The sequence below is a fragment of the Silurus aristotelis genome (assembly GCF_946808225.1).
Source record: "Silurus aristotelis genome assembly, chromosome: 11".
In the NCBI taxonomy this organism is placed as follows: Eukaryota; Metazoa; Chordata; class Actinopteri; order Siluriformes; family Siluridae; genus Silurus; species Silurus aristotelis.
In genome coordinates this window covers 14,645,957-14,668,230 of record NC_139584.1, presented here as the reverse complement: position 1 = coordinate 14,668,230, position 22,274 = coordinate 14,645,957, and the positions used below count along the sequence as shown (strand labels likewise).

Sequence of the window (22,274 nt, the reverse complement as noted above, 5' to 3'; positions counted from 1 at the left end):
TAAATCAGCCGTACATTATCCTACCATATTGAGCACACACAAGATTGCTATCATATTTCATTTCAGAAGGAGGCTGCTAGGTAAAGCATGTTTATAGGCAGTGTTTATGTACCAGAATAGATGTGTCACAGTGTGTCACAAGGCCTGGTTTCTTTGAAAATTCCTTATTTTAAATGAATATAAAAGAAGCCCTTATAATATTCAGTAAACCCCTGCTTTATAAGGGATACTGTCAGCAATGTAATTATGTCTTAATTTAATATTGTGATAATTTTGTAAACTGTGATGAAAGGTTTGAAATCTGTACATGTAAAATTGAACATAAAGTGTTATAAGACAGGAGGAAGACTAGGTTATCTGGCCTGTAATCAAAAGAGCCATCATTGTAGGTCTGTGTGTTATTTTCTTGATCTTTCTCTGCAGTAATACATTATTATGTGTCCTTCATATTCAGAAGTGTGTCTGATAATGCAAGGTTTTTGTTCACTATTTTCATTGCATTTGCTGATGGAATAAGGAAAAGACATTTTCAAGATGGAAAAACTAAAGTTATATTGGCAATCACACAAAATAGTCTTTATGCCTAATTGGTCATTGTATTTCTGCCAAATAGCCTATTGGCAATTATGAAAACATTTTAGTGTTAAAATCATGCAGATAGATAGAATTTCCTTAATTTAGATGGTGGACAGTATTGACTTGATGTTTATAAGCCTGCAGAGGAGAAAAGAAAGAATATTGGTTTTCCCCTCAAAGTCTAATTTAGAGGTCAGAATTAAGAAGCAAGGAGTTGAGAATGGTTCAAATGTATTTATTTCCAGGTCATGATCAGTAACTCAGTGAAATCAAATGCATTTATATCTGTTAGATCATAGAGAATTTTCAAGTGCCTATATACTGGATAATTTGTCCAGCTCATCACATATCTACTTACAAATATAAACAGGCCAGGGCTGTAGTTTAGACAAGACAAAAAAACAAAAAACAAAACCTAAATCTTATAGCAAATAAGGCCAAGTTAAGACTTACCAGTTAAGAATTTTAAATTAAGATTAAGGTCAAGTCTTTTCTTGGACTTAGTTTTAAATTATTCATAGTTTGCAAACCCAAAATGTATTACAGCTGGAGATGAACATTTTGCACTGAGTAGATTAAAGTGAATAGGGATGCAATCCAACTATATTATTCAGAGGGAACAGATAATGTGTTCTTAATAAATACAAACAAATATATGCAATATTTGGGGGTTTTTTTGTTTGTTTTTTTGGCATAAAGTTTCACAGAGCATCTGGTTGAGATTAGAGTAAATGAGCAAGAATTAAACTAATGCACTGCTGACACTTATTTTTTACTGTTCACTTGCTTATTTTCCTGCAATGAACTGTGACCTGCTAGAAACAAGGAAATGTGTGTATATTGTCTTCTTGTACACAAATGTAAAATAATGATGATAGTTAAAAATGTCTGATGTAAAATGAACACGCCTGTGTGTACGAAATGTTGCAAATCTTTTGAAATGTTTCTTTGTCCTTAAGAGATTTCCATTTATTTTGCCGCATTTTGGCAGACACTCTTATCCAGAGCATCCTAGAATGATCCTAGAATGATCCTAGAATGATCCTAGAATCATCCTAGAATCATCCTAGAATTATTCCATTTACACAAATGAGCAAAAAAAGGCCCTGCTCACTGGTCCAGCAGTGGTGGCAAAAGGATTTGAACTCATGACCTTCCAAGCCAAAACCCAACATTTTATCACTGAGTTATTTATTTAAGCCTTGTTAATTGCCTGACTAGTGATTTGTTATAAAGTCTACTAAAGGCTTAATATTTTGACATTTCTGGCTGGCTTATTTTATTTTATTTTTTTTGCCTAGAAGTGTATTTTAAAATAACTATTTTTAGCTTCTTGGCCATGGATTCACACAGCACCTTCACAAAATTTATTTTTCATAACATTGACCTAGATGCTGAAGTATAGTCATTAGAGCAACTTCAGGTTGCTAATCACTGATGTTTGGCACTGCACACTGGCAGTTCCATTAACAGGACAGATGTGGAGCTGCTTATAAGCCTTTGGCAGACTCTCACATATGAGCAGGTTTAACCACTCAGTGTGAAAGCCTTAGAACAAATTGTGCATGTAAACACATGACATTTCGAGTCCATTGTCATGCTGTTCCAGAGAGCTAGCATTGTTTCTTTTCTCTCACCATGCAACTAGCAATGCTAGCAATACACTGTGTTAACACTGCGTGCTTCTTTCATTGCATGTCTAACCTGTGTGTGTGTGTGTGTGTGTGTGTGTGTGTGTGTGTGTGTGTGTGTGTGTGTGTGTGTGTGTGTGTGTGTAAATGAGCATTACTCTAAGATACAGCTGTCTCTCTGTATTAGGAGGGACAGCTCTGGTGCCTCTGCAGTGTTCTAATTCATTTTGGCAGCCGCAAAAATATCCGCCTTCTGTTTTTTCTTCTTTTTCCTCATCTTCTTCTTCTTTTTCTCTTTACTCCTCATTCATATCAAGCAGTTTGTCTGCCTGCAGTCAGAATCATCTAATAACATGTGATCATTTCTGCTGCAGCTGGTTGCCATGGCAACAGCTGGGGCAGTCCACAGTCTAATCGGAGTGCGAGGGCCCAGGAGGGAGGATAGCCAAGCACGGAGACTGTATGACAGACAGACCTTAAGAAGCGAAACACAAATGCCTGCCCTATGCCGGCAGAGAAGAATGAGTTTAGGCAGACATACATCAATATAATATAATGAAAAGCTTATTGTTTTTGCTTTTACACTGAGAAACACAGGTCATTTTGGTATATAAAGACAGTGATGACATATTTAACTTGAGCCCACTGTTGATGATTAACTCAACAATTAAATATGATCCTGTTTTTTCAGTATATTGGAAATTTCGAGAGAAGGTTCAATGGGAATTTACTAGCTGTTAGGATTGAGACACAAGATAATGCAGAAGAAATGCAGCCAACTGAGATTAACTGAGGATGCCTAAACTCACCTTTTATCTTCTGTGAAAAAAAGCTGTACTTGAGCAGACTTCAGCAAACATAACTGAACAGGAAATAGACTGGATAAACAAAAAAAAGAAAATCTTCCCAAATGGACTAGAGAAAATGACCTATTTTGCAGTTTGTGGTATTTCTACATATAAATCTTTTTCTTCTTCTTTCGGCTTCTCCCATTAGGTGTCGCCACAGCGGATCATCTCCATACCCCCTGTTCACTACATCTGCCTCTTTCAAACCAACTACCTGCATGTCTTCCCTCACCACATCCATAAACCTCTTCCTTGGCTTTCCTCTTTTCCTCCTTCCCGGCGGCTCCATCCTTAGCATTCTCCTACCGATATACCCCATGTCCCTCCTCTGCACACTCTGTCCAAACCATCCCAATCTCGCCTCCCTAACCTTGTCTCCAAAACATCCTACATGCACTGTCCTTCTAATAAACTCATTTCTAATCCTGTCCATCATCGTCACTCCCAACGAAAACCTCAACATCTTCAGCTCTGCTACCTCCAGCTCCACCTCCTGTCTTTTAGTCAATGCCACTGTTTGGAAACCATACAACATCGCAGGTCTCACCACAGTCCTATTAACATTCTCTTTTACTCTTGCAGATACCCTTTTATCACAAATCACTCCTGACACTCTTCTCCACTCACTCCACCCTGCCTGCACTCTATTTTTCCCTTCTCTAATACACACTCCATTACTTTGCATTGTTGACCCCAGGTACCTGAACTCCTTCACCTTCTCCACTGCTTCTCCCTGCAACCGCACCACTCCACTGACCTCTCTCTCATTCACACACATGTATTCTGTCTTACACCTACTGACTTTCATTCCCCTTCTCTCCAGCGCATACCTCCAGCTCTCCAAGCTCTTTTCAACCGGCTCCCTACTCTCACCACAAATCCCGCAAACAGAAAAGGGCGCAAAGCCAAGCCTTGATGTAGTCCAACCTCCACCTTAAACCAGTCTGTCGTTCCTACTGCACACTTCACTGCTGTCACACTGTCCTCATATATGTCCTGCACCACCCTCACATACTTCTCTGACACACCTGACTCTCTCCTAAACATCTCCATGCTTCTACTGGTATGTCGTCTGGTCCAACCGACTTTCCACTCTTCATCTTCTTAATCGTTGCTCTCACTTCCTCCTTACTAATCCTATCCACTCCCTGCTTCACCATCTCCACACCATCCAACCTTCTCCCTCTCTCATTTTCCTCGTTCATCAGCTGCTCAAAATACTCCCTCCATCTTCTCAACACCGTCTCCTCACTAGTCAAAAGATTTCCATTTCCATCTTTTATTGCTCTAACTTGCAGCACATCCTTCCCAGCTCGGTCCCTCTGCCTGGCCAATCTGTGTAAATCCTTTTCTCCTTTCTTAGTGTCCAACTTCACATACAGCTTCTCATAAACCTTTACCTGGCTTTAGCCACATCCCTCCATGTACTCCTGCCTACTTTCTTATCAACCTCTTTCTCCTTATGCTTTCCTGCATTTCCTCATTCCACCAGATGTCACACCAAGTACTTTTCTAGCTGTCTCCCTTATCACTTCTGCAGTAGTTGCCCAATAATCCAGCACCTCTTCACCACCATCATTCCTGAACCTCACACTACAGTCTTCCTTCTTTAGTTTCCACCATCTTATTCTTCTTTCAGTCCTCACTCTCCTTCTCTCCTTCTTCACCTCTAAAACCATCCGACAGACCGCCATCCGATGCTGTCTAACTACACTGTCCCCTGCCAACACCTTAAAGTCTCCAATCTCCTTCAGGTTGCATGCTCCTACATAGAATATAGTCCACCTGTGTGCACCTTTCTCCACTCTTAAAAGACACCCTATGATCCTCCATCTTCTGAAAATAAATGTTCTCCACTGCCATTTCCATACTTTTAGCAAAATCTACCACCATCTGCCCTTCCACATTCCTCTCCTTAAGTCCATACCTACCCATCACCTCCTCATCACATCTCTTCCCTATACCTTCATGCCCAATAAAGTCTGCCCCATTCACCAATCTATCATTCCTAGGTACACCTTCTACCACTTCATCAACTCAATCCAGAATTTTTTACTTCTTCTCCATCTCACAACCCACTTGTGGCGCATGATGACATTTATCATCACCCCTTTAACGTCCAGCTTCACAGTCATCTTACTGTACTCTTTCTTCAGGATCACCCCCTACACCATTTCTCTTTGGCCTTACTCCCTTTTCACTTGGTCTCTTGAACTCACAACATATTTACCTTTCTCCTCTCCATCATATCAGCTACCTCTCTCCTTTTACCAGTCATAGTACCAACATTTAAAGTACCATCCCTAACCTCAACTCTCCTACACTTCTCCTTTTCCTGCTGTCTCTGTAGACATCTTCCTCCTCTCCTTCTACTCCTTCAGCCAACAGTATCCCAATTTCCACCGGTACCCTGTTGGCTAACAATACCTGTGGCGGTCGTTGGTAACCCAGGCCTCGACCGATCTGGTATGAATTTCTGATTCGTGATGTGCATATTTGATTTGGCACATGTTTTCTGCTGGATGCCCTTCCTAATAAAACTCTTGCACTCTTAGTGCCGGTCCCAAGCCCGGATAAATAGGGAGTATTTATCCGGGCTTAGGACCGGCATTAAGAGTGCACTGGCTTGTGCATCCCTAATGGCTAGGTTGTGTTTCTACATACAAATACAAATAAAATAAGATGTGTAGGCATCTGCAGGGATTTCTACCAAATCTTAAAATACATTTGTGAACAATGTTTGTTCAACCAGGGGGCTGTTTTATCACTATACAAGTTAATTCAACCAGGAGACTACTTTAAGTTCTGGAAACATTTCAGCACAAAGTAAAATCTCCAAATTCTGATTAAATTCTGTGCCAGTAAAGGTTTTCTTTTATTCAGGCATTATTCCTTTTTTTGCAATGCCAATAAAACAGGAAGATACTATGAAAACATTTTCTTAGATTCATTTCATTGCATCAAATTAGTTGCATAGTAATGAATCTCTGCAAGCCTTTGAGATCTATCTTTAGCAATATTTTAATAAGCACCTAAACATCAAGAAAGTGGTAGTTCAGTTGTTAAGGCTTTCGTTTGCTGATCAGAAGGTTGGGGGTTCAAACCCCAGATTTTCCAAGCTGCCACTCTTGGGACCCTTGAAAAAGGCCCTTAACCCTTTTTGCTCCAGGAGCACTGTATAATGGTTGATCCTGAGCTCTGACCCCAGCTTTCTAGCATTGCTGTAAACAAAGAATTTCACTGTGCTGTAATGTACTTATGACAAGTAAAACACACCCTTTTTAAAACTTATTTCAAAATTGTTTCCATATTACTTCCATATGGCACTTGCTAATCTGCCACCATCTTAATAGACAATTCAGCAATCCTATGCAAAACATGCAGATCTGTACTCTTTATTTGCAATGTATTAAATCATTGTCTTGTGGTTTGGAACACCCAGTCTAAGAAATTTTACATGTCAAGGGTACTGACAATTGCCAGCAGTGTCTGTGCAAAAAAACTCAATGCTTGCTAAATAAGCATAACTCCTATTTTTTCTTGATATTTTTCTTACCTTTTACTTTTTCTAGAGTTTTCCATCTGAATTGTGCAAAAGGTAAAGCATCAATGCTTTAAAATTTATATTGCTTATTTTTATACATTTTCATAATACAAAATAAGCAAACAGAATTTTTTAATCAAATCAATATTTGGTGTGACTACCCTTTCGCTTCAAACAAGCATCAATTCCTACATTTGCACAATGTGTACACACAAAGTCAGGGATTTTGTAGGTGCAGTCAGGTGCACCAAGTAGGTGCTAATGATCATTAATTTTAAACAATATCTCACAAAAGTGAGTACATCAGTCACATTTCAGCAACCAGTTTAGTATATTCCGAAGGGACAATACTGAAGAAATAAAACTTGGATATATATTTTAGAGTAATTAATGTGCCACTTGTATAGCGGTACAGATTTACTGTCCTCTGAAAATAACTCATTCAGCCATTATTGTCAAAATAGCTGGCAAAAAAAGCTAATACACCCTAAGTAAACATGTCAAAATTGTGTCCAAAGTGTCAATATTTTGTATGAGCACCAATGTTATATAGCACTGCCTTAATCCTCCTGAGCATGGAAAGCCATGCAAAGCCACATGGCGCATTTTGAAGCGCAAAATACGACAACGAAGACCCCGTACTGTAGCCCACCTTAAGACTTGTTTGCAGGAAGAATGGGAAAAAATTACACCTGAAACACTTCATCACTTGGTGTCTTCAGTCCATAAACGTGTTTTAAATGTTGTGAAAAGGAATGGCAACATTACAAAGTGGTAAATTCTTTAATGTCCCAACTTTTTTTTTTAAATGTGTTGCAGGTCTGAATTACAGGAAAGGATGTATAATTACAAATGACATGAAGTTGACCAAACAAAACATGAAATATTTTGTGTTCATATTGTCTGCAATGAAATACAAGTCAAAGTAAATGTAGAAATCACTAATTTTTTTTTATTTGCGTTTTCCATACTGTCCCAACTTTTTCTGATTTGGGGTTCTACAAGGGTCATTTACTTTCCGTTTTGTTAAGTGATAAAAATAACTATTAACACCTCTATTTTCAAAAGCATTCTTACTTTACAGTATTTATTTCTTACCTGTCTAAAACTTTTGCACAGTACTGTATATGTTCCACACATTCATCAAGCAGATGCAGTCTCTGTGTACCACACAATTCCAAAAGCACAGAACAACAGCCAGTCCATCTGTAATTGTAAAAAATATATATAAATAAATATATTTAATGCCCACTGCTGCAAATTGAGAGCATGTTGTTTCTCTGCTGGATCTTTAGGCGTAGACATGAGGGGAGGGAGAAAGAGACACAGTGGGCCTGTTAAGTTAATGATTTAACAAAACAGCTGGGTGCTCAGAAGAAATGGTTAAGAAACCCAGTAAAGCTACTGGAGAGCAAACTCATTTATCCACATGGGCTCAAGCCATATAGCATGGCTTAACAGCTTTTAAATACACTGTATGTACATTTTGCTTCAAACTATGGCCTGTGAAAAATAACTATGTGTGACAGATCATATCTTGGTGGTCATGACTCCCTCAGTGAATCCAAATTAGTAAAACTAGACTTATTTTTTCTTGTAGGTTTGACCATTCTGACACATTAGTCATCTTTTTCTTTCTATCTGCAAGTGCCAGGAGGTTAACACTTTTGGCAACAGGGTTGTGTATTTGCTGTGCCTTGCTAGAGTGGAACAAGCTCATTTACAAAGTCATGAATGGTGAACAATGCTGTGTCCCCATTAACAGACAGGTGAGCAATTATTTTAATGTAAATATTAAAGTAACAAAGACCTGTAGTTTTCCTTTTCATATTTTATGTAGTCTGTAGTTTTTCAAGCCATTCTTCAGAAGTTGTAGTGTATGCTTTGATTATTTATATTGCATCCTAATGGCATCCTATGTATTTTCACTTGAAAATAACTGGTGGATGATCCAATTAATCTCTGTGCAATTTAATGGGATTTAGGTCTGGTGACTGGGCAGGCCATTCCATGATAGATAAAACTCCAGCAGACTGTTTGCTCTCTATATAATGCTGATAAAGCTTGGACTTTTGCTTCAAGTCATTGTCTTGTTGTATGGGGAAGTTGGATCCAATCAGTCGCAGTCCAGAGGGAACTACATGGTGTTAAAGTATGGAATTGTAACCATGTTGGTTCAATATTCCTTTCACCTGAAATAAGTCTAAAGTCTTCCCTGCTCCAAAACAACCCCAATCCATTTATCTTTCACCTCCATGTATGACTGTGGGAGTGAGGCAGTCTGGAAACATCCTTTTTCATCTTACATAAGTTCTTGTTAGAGCCATAAATGTCAAAACTTTGTTTGACTTTTGGCTTTTACTTATTCACTGTCAAATTCTTATGTCTTTGCCTTTTTTCCTAGTTTGTTGCAAATAAACATGCATCTCAAAAATTTTCACTTTTTACAGCCACTGTAATAACATATTGGCATATAATATCTAATGTGTTTCATTTGGTGGAAGGTTGTAATACTGTTTGTTTTTATCAGAGTGAAACTAATCGTTTGGGTTTGTTTGCAGTTTAGTTTACTTTTGTTTCACACTATTTATCATTTAGTGAAGCACAAAAGTGAAATGAAGGGCATCACTGGAATAAAAATGTATTCATAAAACTATTTCAATCACTGGTCAAAAATACAACAATAGACAGAGATAAATAAAAGGGTGCATAGAAATGGCAGAAATTACTCAAGCACAGAAAAATGCAGTGCTGGCACTAAATAAATGGTTCAGATATATTTGTTTATATGAATAACTAATTTGATATATTTTGTGTATTGCATTTATTGTTTATTTTTCTATTTTTGTTTAGCATTTCAAATATCCAAAACACATGGCATTTCTTCAGTTCTGTTTTAAGTCTCTGTTATCTCAGCTTGCATCTACAAAAAAACACAAGGGCTACAACCAAAAATACAAACATGTCTGGTTCACTTTCAGAAGCTGGATCGATTCAGGGTGAAATTGCTTTCTCTCTGCAATTGAACCACGCTTAAGTTCACTTAAAATAGAACTAAACCAAGATCAGCTCATTTGGTTAGTCTAGGGTCAATTGTTTTTGTTCGTATCCTAAAATTCCTGTGTTTAATTAAACCAAATCAACAGAGGAAAATGCCCCGGGTTTGAGTCACTCTGACTGCATAAGTAACAGCATTTAATAGGAATATACATAGAATTACAACTAGCATAATTTAAAGAAAGACATGACAGTGATTTAGAGCACCAGCCACAGAGCTTCCCTCTGGCCATCTCTATGGTTTAACTTAATAATTATAGACTGTGTTCATTAAATTCTGTTGCTGTGGGTTCATGCCAGTTTTCTCCTATTCAGTGATGTGCATAAACAAAGGCTAATTGTGTGCTCTGTAACTCCCTCTATGCATAACCTTCAGCTTGTTCAGTTTTACTATTTAGTGAGTTACAAAGTAGGTCCATGACGAAGTACACATTACAGACTTTTCTTCTGTGTTTATGTGCTATTTATTTTTATTCTAAAATGAGTCTGGTTTTATTGCAGCACATAATTTAGTCTCACAGTAATTATTTCAGCAAGGGCACTTTGATTGTGTTTTCAAAGTTAATTTTTTTTTTAAATTTAAATTAATTGGAAAAAATGCCTGTGAAGAGTTAACAAGGTAATGTGCTCATCAATGTAATGGAGAAGTTGAGGATGAGAATGAGGAGTTTTGTATGTTGTTATGAACCACAATTTCAAAAAGGCTTTGTATATACTGAACATACGTATACTGTATATACTCTAAACTTTATTTTCAGCTGCTAGGATGACTGCTTTAAACAATCATTTCTTTTTCTTTGGCTTGCTGTATGGAATTAAGTTAAGAAGTTGCTGTTTGCTGAGAGACCAACTGTTAGGGAAGTCCCTTTTTAAAATAAAATTATAATGCTACTATTATCTAGTAAAGATCATTAAAATACAGACACTGCACAGATTGACTTTGCATTTGTATGTGCATATGTGCACAAAGTACAATTATACACCGTACTCCCTTTGTACATTTGGTAGATGCCCTTATACAGAGTCAAAGACTCAAAATCCAGGTGGTGGCAGATAGTGGTGGGATTTAAACTCACGACCTTCTGATCAAAAGTTTAACATCTCAAACACTGAGTTACCCCCTCCAATACATTTGCACAAGCATGTATCTGTGACATTGGCAAGTCCCTATTCTTCCCCTTTCAGAGAATGTGTGTGTAGATGTTTCCCCACGCTGTAAGGTTTAAAAGACAGCGATAAAAACAATCCATCAGCGAGAAGGAGTGTAATAAAGCTCTGCATTTTGTATTCATCATCACGCTTGTCAGTGCGGCAGCATTAGTGCAAACTGCTCCTCTATATTAAAACATGCTCGTTTCTCATGACTGGTGGTCATCTGCCTGTATTTCTGGGGAGACACTGCCCTCTAGTGTGGTTTAATGGAGTACAAATTTGAGCACTGCAGCAACAGATGTCACTGGGCAGAACAGAGAAAAATGGATAATGGTGTAGTGTGCAGACATCTGCTGTGCTGTTTAAAAGAAATGGTTATTGTGTAGAAGATTAAAACATTTATTGAGATTAAACAGTTATTCAGTCAATTACATTAGAATGTCAGATACATATTATTTCTTTTTGGGTAATTGGTATATAAATGTATTCGGTAGTGCTTTTCAGCTAAATCTCTGTGTCTGTATTATATGAGAGACTACTACAGATAAGAAGTTTGTTGTATTTCCCTGTAAAAGAAAAAAAGATATATTAATTATATTATATCATTCTGGGGCACTCGTACGGAAGACAATATTTAATAATGTAAGATCATTTTTATATACATGTCTTTTCCATGTTGCGTTTAGGATTTTGGAGCTGCAGCAGAATGGGGACATGGATATCCTGAAACTGAAGTGGTGGCCCAGAGAAAGCCCATGTGACCTGTACTCTGCTGTGGGCACCAAGAAAAGTGCCAGTGCCCTGGACATCCACAGTTTTGCTGGCGTGTTCTTTGTTCTTGCAGCCGGTGTGGTGCTGTCCTGCCTTATTGCCACTATCGAGACTTGGTGGACACGGAGGAAGGGATCCAGAGTGCCCTCTAAGGAGGTGAGCATCAATGAGATCTTTATAAGAATGGTGTGGGGATGGGCACAAATGACATGTGAAACAAGTGCAATTCTTATGTTAGTTGTCTTAAATCAATTTCAAATAGATCAGTTTAAAGTAGAATTCCAAATTCTGTCAAGTACATTCTTAACTAGCTAAAATAATTCAAACGTGTATACTGGTGTTAGTATCTTGTAAGGAGACTAGATTATGTACACTTTATGGCAAAGGATTTGTTGGCACATGACAATCATAATCTTATGTGAGCCTTCCCCCAAAGTGTTGCTAAAATTGTATATGATGTCCTTTTATGCTGCAGCACTACAATTACCCTTATGTAGGGCCCCAAATATGTTCCAGCATGACAAAGCCATTGTGCAAAAAGCAATGCCTATGAAGACATAGTGTGCCAAGTTTGGAATGAAGCCCAACTCAAGTGGTATGAACAAAGCCCTGAACCCAACTGCAATGAACACCATGGGGAGGATTGAATGTTAACATTAGTTACTGACCTCAGTAATATTCTTGTGGTTGAATGAGCACAAATCCTCACAGACACATTTTAAAACCTAGTGGGAAATCTTCTTAAAGAATGAAGATTAATATTACAGCAAAGCAAGGACTAAATATGGAATGAAAGCTCATGTAGGTGTGTTGGTCAGGTGTCCACAAACTTCTGACAATACAGTGTATCATTAAGTACAAAGTTCTTAAATAGTGTCTCTCTGATGACAATGCTGTTGAATAGAGCCCTTCTGAAAAAAATAATTATATGTATTTTGAGACAAAGACATAAATGCAGACTGTCCAAAAAAAGACTTAAATTTTTTTCAAGGACTTGCAATGATAGAGATTTGGCCTTAAAATATACTAAAGTGCATTCTTGTAGAAATACAATGTTGAAATTCCTGCAAGGTCTATGAAAAGGAAATGTAAATTGAAGAAATGCTATAAAACAGCAGCTGGAAGGTTTTCATATCTGAAAGATTCAATCTGGTTTTATTGAAACGTTTTTTGTTTTTGTTTTTTTCACTAAAATTTCTGATACCTTTATGACTTTTGTTAATATAAAAAAGAAGAAGAATGTCAAAGCCAACTGTAGCATATTTTTGCTTTTTTAAAAGCTCAGGTTCAGCAATTAAGATGTAATTGTAACACTCTAAATGCACTTGAACACTTTAACAGTCATTCTGTTGCTTTATTACCCACTTAAAAAAATCTAATGTATGTCAATTAGTGAAAATTGAAGCAGCATAAGAGGTGCAAAGGGATTCAGCTTTTAAAATGCCACCCCCGTTTCTGCTGCCTGAACCTGCTCAAATCAGTCAATTCCCAATCCCCTCTTAGACACAAATCACAACAAATGCTATAGGTAAAAAAAAAAAGAAGAAGAAGAATAAAGATTCTGCTATATATTACCTTTTGATCACTGAGTAGAGCTATGGCCCTGCATTGAGACACTTTTTTTCCTCAGGTCTACAGCTTTCATCTAACACTAAGAGAGACAAGTCACACATCGCACCATAGCACTCTAAAAAAAATATTGTTATGGTCCCGGCTACTGATACCTTACCCTCCCAGACAAGGAAAACTTTTAATAAAGATTTATCAAGTGCAGATTCTTTGGAGCAGGGCAGGCTTATATGATATGAACAGTTAACTCATTATTACACCACCATGATATCTAGTGACATTTGCTCTGATTATATTATATTAGCAAACATGCCTATTATACATTTTCCCAAGGGGTTCCACAGTTTAGTATTTCGTTTTGATAGTATTTTATGCACCCATATACGCTCCTTAAGCCTGAAACGGTGTGTATACTAATTTATCTGTCATTTTTAAGGTTGGTTCTGGATAACAAAAAAGTTTATCAAAAAAAAATTTTTAAACTCACCAGCAGAAAAAGATCTATTCCATACAAGCCATTTAAGTTTCACCATATATATATATATATATATATATATATATATATATATATATATATATATATATATATATATATATATATATATATATATATATATATATATATATATATATATTCTGCATAAAATATAAATCCAATTCAGACAGTTGGTGAGCAAAACTGTACCACCACTTAAATTTAAATAATTCTGAAAGTATTCATATTCAGCTCACTTCCTTATGTTTATAGCTCATGTACAGGTTTTTGTATACATTGAATATTTATAGCAAACAGATGTTGTTGCCAGAAACAACTGTGCATGCACTAATTATTGCTCTGGCTATGCATACCTATGCTGTGATGTATGCATAAGCCTGCAGTATGGGCTGAGTAATTAATGGTAGTGCTTGATTTGATTAGCTACATAAGATGAAATGCAAAGTTGATCTCTTGTAAGGATTTTTAAAGAGGCTTTCAGGAGGCTGGTCATCACACTTGAACCTCCTCTCCAAGTCCTGTGGTGCAATCATGCTGAGGCGGGTCTTCAGAGCACTCTTCCAGAAGGTTCCATCAGACTTGAAGCTTGGCAGATCTTACACACACAGGCACACATCAATGAGCACACTATTCACAGTCCAGTGATCAATCAGTTTAACTTTGGAACTTATTGATAGAAAACAAAAGATAAAACCTAAGATGTCCACTTATGTCACATTGCCATCTTGTCACAGTAACCACCATATGATGGCCATCAGTAATCTGACACATACTGGCCTAAACTTTATTCATTGCTGTTTAACCTCTCTATATTCCATTGCTGCATTCTTGTTCATTTAACAACATAGTTTCCAATTGATGTGCCCTTGCATCTTAACACATTTCTAAATGGTCCAAAATGCTTTCCATGTAATATCTCTTTGCTAACATCGAATTCATTGAAACAGCAAAAAAATTGAATAAGAGGTTTGTGCTTCTGTCTCTGTCTCTTAACACACACTGCCACATTCTGCATTAGTCATGGTGTAAGCTTGACCCTGTTTCTACTCTCTGCTTCTCTGTGATCTCTGAGTCTTCCTGCAGTGTCAAGAATTGGTGTGAGATGACAAGTCATAAAAACAAGACTTTATTTTTAAATCTAAATGTGCCATGTTTTCTTAACACATAGTATGCCACTGGGGTCAGGAGAAACAGAGAATGCACAGTGTGATGAGCAAACCATGCCACTGGCCAAATTTTGTCCTGTAACAAAACAAAAGTGACTTCAGATGTCTTCTGTGTCATTACTATTGTGATTATGTGGAGTCCAGCATGTCATATTGAACATCTTTGAATAAAGGAGAGATAATTGTTCTGTGTTTAATTAAAAAAATGTATTTGGTGAAGAGTGAAAATGTAGTATTGTATTGACAAACAAGGGTCAGTTATATTCTTGCCCTAAATTAACTGACATTGCTGAGCACCACAAAATCTTCTGTGTTGATCATGGCTCTGAACTAAGGAACTGTCTGGTTTTCTGTTCAAAGCAGCAGAAAAACAAGTCATAAAAGTTTTGCTGTCTGACAGCATTCCATTTATTTGTTTTTTTATATATATTTTTGTTTTGTTTTGTAGATAAGTACTCTGTGTTGAGGGGGTTAAAGCGGGCGAGGGAGAGAAATGCAATATGCCATTTTTACCATCTCACCTTTCCAGGTATCTGGCTCCTTGGAAATAGAAAAGAACCAAAACAAAGTCTATATTCTGACTGTTTTGTTTGTTGTCTTTTTCTACTCATCTCCCACCTCTCTTAAAACGAACTCTCCCTCGTCCCATTTGCCTGGTCCATCCATCTGTCCATCCCACTGTCCTTTTTTTGGCTTGTGGCCCACTTGCCTGAACAGACACGCATTGATGGGCCGTCTGCCAGGCCAGACGAGCCTTGTCATGAGCCTCGGAGTGACATCACACTCACGCTTAGGCCCACATCCAATCACCTGTCGCCTGCATGCTGTGCCCCACCTCTGGACTCCAGCCTGCGCCACACATTTGCTATTCCGTCACGAACCGTCTTCTGCCAACATTGAGCTGCCCCCTCTCTCCTCATGCACCAAGCTTCAAACCCACATAGGTAGTGGAATAAGTGGAATAAACCACCACCATACACAGAGAACATTAATTAGCCTAATGAATTTGCTTTGCTACTAGCAAATCACCAAAAACACAGCTTGCTTTTTGAGAAAGGATTTTCAGGGGTTTCACTATTCAGGGTGATTGATCATTTTAGACAAGTGAATGTATTTAGATGTTCTAGAAAGTTCAACAAGTAGCTAATATACCGTGGTGATTGTGCATTGACAGTTGAAATTTTAAATTAAAATACAGGATCTCGAATATTACACACACATCTTTTGAAAAGGCATAAGGAATTGTAGTGCCAGACAGGCTTCTATGGAAACCTATTAAAAGTCAATAAGTCTGTTGAAATATAACATTTTAAGTTAAGAACGCTGACTAAAACATTTAGACTGATGCTAAATAGAAACATTTGATGCTGGAACAGATATGAATGTTACTTTTAACTAGCTGACAAAAGATAAATTAGAGCACACCAGAGAAACTACATTACTGAAATAAAATAATCTGCTGCTTAGATTCATGAGGCTCATCAATGTCTTGCTTCCAGATAATCATAAATGATTTTTTTTTCCTTAAAGCAGTTCAATGGTATTCTTATAATGGACAGTATAATTTAATTTCCACGGTCTTCACTTTGGGAAATAATTGTGCTGACAAGGCTTGTTGCATCCTCATTGGCATAGACTTTGTATGCTATCAAAGTTGCCTTGTTTTTTATTAAAACAAGGCAATTTTTTATTATATTAATTATTAATTATTTATTTTAACACAAATGCACACATGGACATGTACAGGGACAAACAACATGCACATAAAATATATATGGAACCTCGTACTTCCTCTTTTTTGCTCTTTCACTATACTATAAGCCCCTTTAGTTGACAACCTCTCTACTGTAGGTCTATATGGTCAAATATAGATAAGCACCCTCTACATTTGTCCCTACATCTTTCCTATCAGGTTTCTGCTGCCAGCAGCACTTCTGCTCTCAATAAAGACTAATTTCAGACACTATGACATCTCATGTCCTTGGATATGGAGCATGATTAAGGAAAAACTATTTATATAATTCTGGGATGATCGAAATAGTTTCTTCAGTTTATTAGGGAATACTAATAAGCAACTTTATTGAATTTATTAGCATTAATATTAACATATGGCAACATCAAATAAGATATTAAAAACTCATTTAATATGTCCTAATCTCTGTGAACAAGAGAAGAAACAAATAATACAATCCATCAAAATACAAAACAGTCAGGGACAAGGAGGGTTTGTGTTAGTTTGACAGTCAGGTTTTTTATCAAATTTTTCTGGCTATGGGTAGAATAAATAGCCTTCAGCTAATGTGTGAGATGTAATCATCTGGACGCATTTTAATATTTAGTCAATTGAATTGAGTTATTAATAGATTATGGTGCTGATGTAATGATAGCATAAATGTTTAGAATTTTTTAAAACTACAGTTTTTATGTAGAGTTGTCCCATTAATAGTACCGTAGTTTTCGGACAATAAGCCGCTACTTTTTTCCCCATGTTTTGAACCCCGTGGCATAAACAACGAAGCGGATTATTTGTGAATTTTTCCTGGGTTTTTCCCAGTTTCCCAAACTTCAAGCCAAAAAACTGAGCCCCATAACATTAGACCAATACAATTTCCAAACAGAAACGAAAAAAAACGCATCTCACCTATGTTATGAGCTGCACGGCATCGGGAGAAAAAAAGTTTTTTTTAAACGCACGACGATGCCAAAAGATGAACTCCCAAGAGAAATAGTTGTGAAAGGAAGGAGGACGACAGTGAACAATGACTTCCTTGGTCGGCTACTGTTTAGATACAAGCCGTTGTAACGCGTTGAGTCTGGGTCATGGGAGAGCTCGCTAACTCCAATTGCAACAGAAATCATATAAGCACAGACCGGTTTCCAAAACTCGTACTTTTTTATTTTTCTTTGCAACAGCATTATAGGTTAGTCAAAGAAACTTAGAAATGAGCATCAGAAAATAATAAGGACATATTCCTCGTCTTGCACACATGCAGTAATACCAGTAAAATGCAGTGCCAGGCTATTCCCAAAATACCGCTATGATCCTAAAGGAAGCGCAACATATTTCACCCGTTACACCGTGTGTAACGTGTCTTTCGTTAAAGCCTGTGTAAAGTTCATTCGTTTCAGTGTAGACACCTGCGACTTATTAAGGCTTATTTATGTTCAAAATAAAAATATTTGTAAAATTTAGTGGGTGCGGCTTATATATGGGTTTTAGTGGGTGCGCTTTATAGTCCGGAAATTACGGTAATATGTTACACAATGCTTGATCCCATGGCAAAAATACCCATTTGCCTTTGTTACTACAGTTCATCTGTACTTTTTTCTTCCCCATATCTATTCACTCTTGCTGCTCACATTGCAACCCAAAACTTGCATTACATATCACTACCCTGTCTTTTCCCTCCTATTCCCATATTTATAATCACACGTGACTTAATTTTGCCTTATTCCTTACTCATCTCTATATTCATTCACATCTTTCTTATCTGCTAACCTTCGTCTATTTTTGCCACACTGCTTTGTTTCACACTAACACATTCACCTATACTTCTACTCCTCTGACCGTACACCCACTTTCCTCACTTTTATACCCCTTACTTCTTCTGTCCTCTGCTCCTGTAACAACCCTCACCCCACCTCCTTCTTTCTTTTTCTTTGCCTCTCTCTCTCTCTCTCTCTCTCTCTCTTTCTCTCTCTCTCTTTTCCCCCACTTTTTCCACTCCACCTTTTCTCCCTTCGTCTCAGGATGACAAGGAGATCGACCTGGAGCACCTCCACCGGCGCGTGAATAGCCTGTGCACAGAGGACGAGAGCCCGCACAAGCAGTTTTCCACCTCTTCAATGGATCTGACTCCACTGGACATGGACTCACTGCCAGTGGCACGCCAGGCCCTGGAGCAGATCAGCGATTTCCGTAACACACACATAACCACCACTACCTTCATCCCCGAACAGATCCAGACACTGAGTCGCAGCCTTTCTGCCAAGGCAGCATCCGGCTTTGCTTTCGGCGCCATGCCCGACCAGCGGACTGGCGCCGGGCCCTTCAGGCAGCGCGCACCCAATGGAGGGTTCTTCCGCAGCCCCATCAAGACCATGTCTAGCATCCCATACCAGCCCACACCAACCCCAAGCTTCAGCTATGGCAACGACCCAGACCGGGGCACCTCCATATGAGGGAATACACACAAAAAAGATCCAAATGTAAATACCTGTCTTCTTTTTTTTTGTTGTCCCTTTTTGCTTTTGAAAAAGCTCTGCTTTTTAGTTTTGCTGTTGGGGGTGCTTGTCCTGCCTGAACTCACCTACCTGTTGAGGATGATGATAAATTTCATTATTGTCGTCGTGATTGTTGGGAGATCTCTTGTGTAAACATGACTTTGCCTTCATTTTTTCACATGGAATTTTGGGAATTAGCTCTATGGGGAGAGATTTAAATGACTAATCTAAAAGATATAAAATCATGGGATGTTTACATTTCTTTTGTTTTCGTTTGGTTTCCAGACAAAAAAGGGGAAAAAAATAATACTGCATTTTGCAGACTGACCTAAAGACCTGCAATAACTTGAGGCTTATTTGAAAAATCTTGTCTGGTTCGCAGTTCATGCTGGTCAATGCTCAGCTATGTGTTATGGTGAGTTGGGTGTCAGTAGCTAGAGAATAAAGTCCTTCTGCTCCTCTACACTGCACCTGAGTTCCAGACATACAGACTGATCTTCTGACATCCTTACGTCTGGCTGTGACGTCTCTTTTTCACTTACACACTGGACAATGTATAAGAGAAAGATGTAATAAAAGAAATATACATCAACAAAGTTAAAGTATAGAAGGACAAATGCAAATGAGGCCTCTACATGTGTTTAATTTTATTATTATTTTTTTTTTATCTTGAAATAGAAAAATCATTTTGTGAGGAATGTCTGTGATCAGAGAGTTTAAACAACATAAAAAAAAAGGATAAGTGCAGGTTGTATTTTGTTTCTCATATATATATATATATATATATATATATATATATATATATATATATATATATATATATATATATATATATATATATATATATATATATATATATATGAGATTGCTTCAGTGCCATCATCTTACTATTAGGTGTTATAGTCAAGACGAAATGCTCTTTATAATTCTTCATGTGTCTTTAAACTGACACCAGGCCATCTAAAGGTACAGACAAGACAGCCCATTTTGGGGAATTATTTGAAATAACTTTCTATTTCCTTTCATAAACTGTAAGGGGTAATATTTATCTAACTTTTTTAAAAGTGCTAATTGTTCAAACAAGGCCATCAATGTGTGATGACAGGTTCAAAAAAGACACATTTTGAGACGTTAAAAAAATAAAAAATACAAAAAATACAAAAACATTAAATACATTCAAACTGATTTCACTAACATTGTATTAATATGACTAATGTTAGTTGTTTAGAACAAGCTTTCAGTTTGTTTTCCTCAGACTAATTCGCAAATGTTGTGTGTAGAGAAAAGCAACAGTGTTTTGATGACAGCATTCTAGATGTACTTTTCTTAAGCTATGAATGACAATAGGAAAAGTTTTTATTTAGTATCAAATTAAAGATTTTTATTTAGTATAAAATGAAGAGACAGTAAAATGTATATTTTACATGAAGATAATTTTTGTTGAATTAATGAAGATATAGAGTTTAACATTAAAGCCTTGCATTGCATTAGTCATCATTACACTAACTTAATTACCCAGAATCCCTCTGATAAGACAAAGATTAAGCTTTCGATTTTAGTCACATTTTAACTTCATTTCTTTTTTGAGTTATGGATTCATGAGTAAGAATGAAAGTCCTTTTCCAAATGAAAAAAAAACAAAAACATGTAAGACTTGCTAAGCCTGTAACATTTTTTATTTCTTACATAGTATGTACAGGAGTTCCTTGATCATTTTCAACCAATTTTAATGTACAGTATTTAATATAGGCCTATTTTGTTGTATGTGTTGCATATTATTCTAATGGAACAAACTGAGGCCTCTGTTACAAGTGGCAAAGCTTTCTGTGTATAATTTGTCTAATAAACATGTTTTCTACAGTGGGTTTATTTTTCTTTGCTGTATCAGAGGACTCATTTTAGCCACTGTTTTGGCATTTTATTAGAATAACCAGTTTCATTAGTAACTGATGTCCTCTTGGTTCATTGTTGCTATTTCACAGTTATTTGATTAATGCAAAAGACAAGATACTCAATTTCAGATGCAATGGTTTCTACACCACACTCCAGGTAGTGTGGTCGAAGGTGCGAACTGGTTTGGATGATCACTGAGCGTGTGCACCAGGCGTCATGCCCTCTGGCACACTGTGAATAGCACAGCAACCCGTCGTATTATGCTTGAGTGAAGAGAGAAGAGCCACATTTACGTAGTGCATGTACAACCCCCTCCAGTCTCACCACCCGCAGCACTTCAAAAGGCCAAGTTCTTGGCTCATCATTCTTGATTATATAAATATATTGGTTATACTTTAAAAATACCTTCATTTACATTCATTTATCTTCATATTGTTCATAGCTCACGTGATCATGTTATTGGGTTGACTGCATATGTTTGAAGCGATTGTTTCTAGTTCTGTTTTGATATTGCTTGATTAATACCAACATTGCCGAATATTATTGTAAAATGTTTTCCTTATTGGCTTTCCATTTTGACTGCCTTGAATAACCACTTCACTTATGATTAACAGTTTAGACTATATTTTGCCTTCATTTGGTGATTGCATTTTAATGTATTTAATACTTTATCAAACAATTTAGTAATTGCCAGTAAGATGTCTTTGAGCTGTCCTATTCAGTTGATAGTTTGTTAAATGTCTACTAAAAGTTGATTGAACGTGAAACATACTGCATGCAGTGTTTAGTCACACTTCCTTAAAAGCCTATATGTATAAAGTATATCCAATAATAATATTCTATAGATCCCACTTGTGTCACTTAATCAGCTCTGATGCATCAAGGCATGAACTCTAAAAGACTTCTAAAGGTATCCTGTGGTATCTGGCCCCAATATGTTTGCAGCAGATTCTGTAAGTTGTAAAGTGGGGCCTTAATGATTTTAACTTGTTTGTCTAACATTTCCCAGAGATGATTGAACGGATTGAAGAGTATGAAGGACAAGTCACCTTGAACCGTTTTCATTTAACCTGTTATAAGAGGCCAGTTATTTGGACATACCTTTGCCACAAAGTAGTTTACTTGGTCTAATGCATAGTGGTGCCATCTCCTCCACAGGGTCTCCTCCACAGGAAAGAACACAAAAATATGATTCATTAAAACAAGGACAACTTTGTCCATTGTTCTATAGTCCAGTTCTGGTCCAGGCCCAGTTAAAGTGCTTATGGCAGTCTGCATGGTTCACAAGAAGAACTCTGACTTGTCTACAGCTTTGTGGCCCTATACATAAGAAGCTGAGATGCACTG

General features: G+C 37.2%; 1 protein-coding gene and 1 long non-coding RNA gene across 5 annotated transcripts in view; one reads left to right on the top strand and one right to left on the bottom strand.

Moving 5' to 3' along the window:
• The window catches only part of grid2 (glutamate receptor, ionotropic, delta 2), a 469,599-nt gene extending 449,969 nt beyond the window's left edge, over positions 1-19,630 (top strand). The window contains exons 15-17 of one of the 4 annotated variants that reach the window (XR_014535572.1): positions 11,495-11,735; positions 15,259-15,339; positions 18,561-18,691. Coding sequence is in view for 2 of the 4 variants with exons in the window: in XM_083553625.1 (XP_083409751.1) it covers positions 11,495-11,735; positions 18,561-18,992 (673 nt within the window). In the remaining 2 variants the exon portion in view is untranslated. Of the gene's footprint in view, positions 1-11,494; positions 11,736-15,258; positions 15,340-15,527; positions 15,755-18,560 lie in introns of those variants that run through there. The other 3 variants (XR_014535573.1, XM_083553626.1, XM_083553625.1) reach the window with 3 other exon arrangements.
• The window catches only part of LOC310732916, a 302,995-nt gene that overhangs the window by 128,220 nt on the left and 152,501 nt on the right, over positions 1-22,274 (bottom strand). The gene's annotated exons all lie outside the window — the stretch shown is intronic.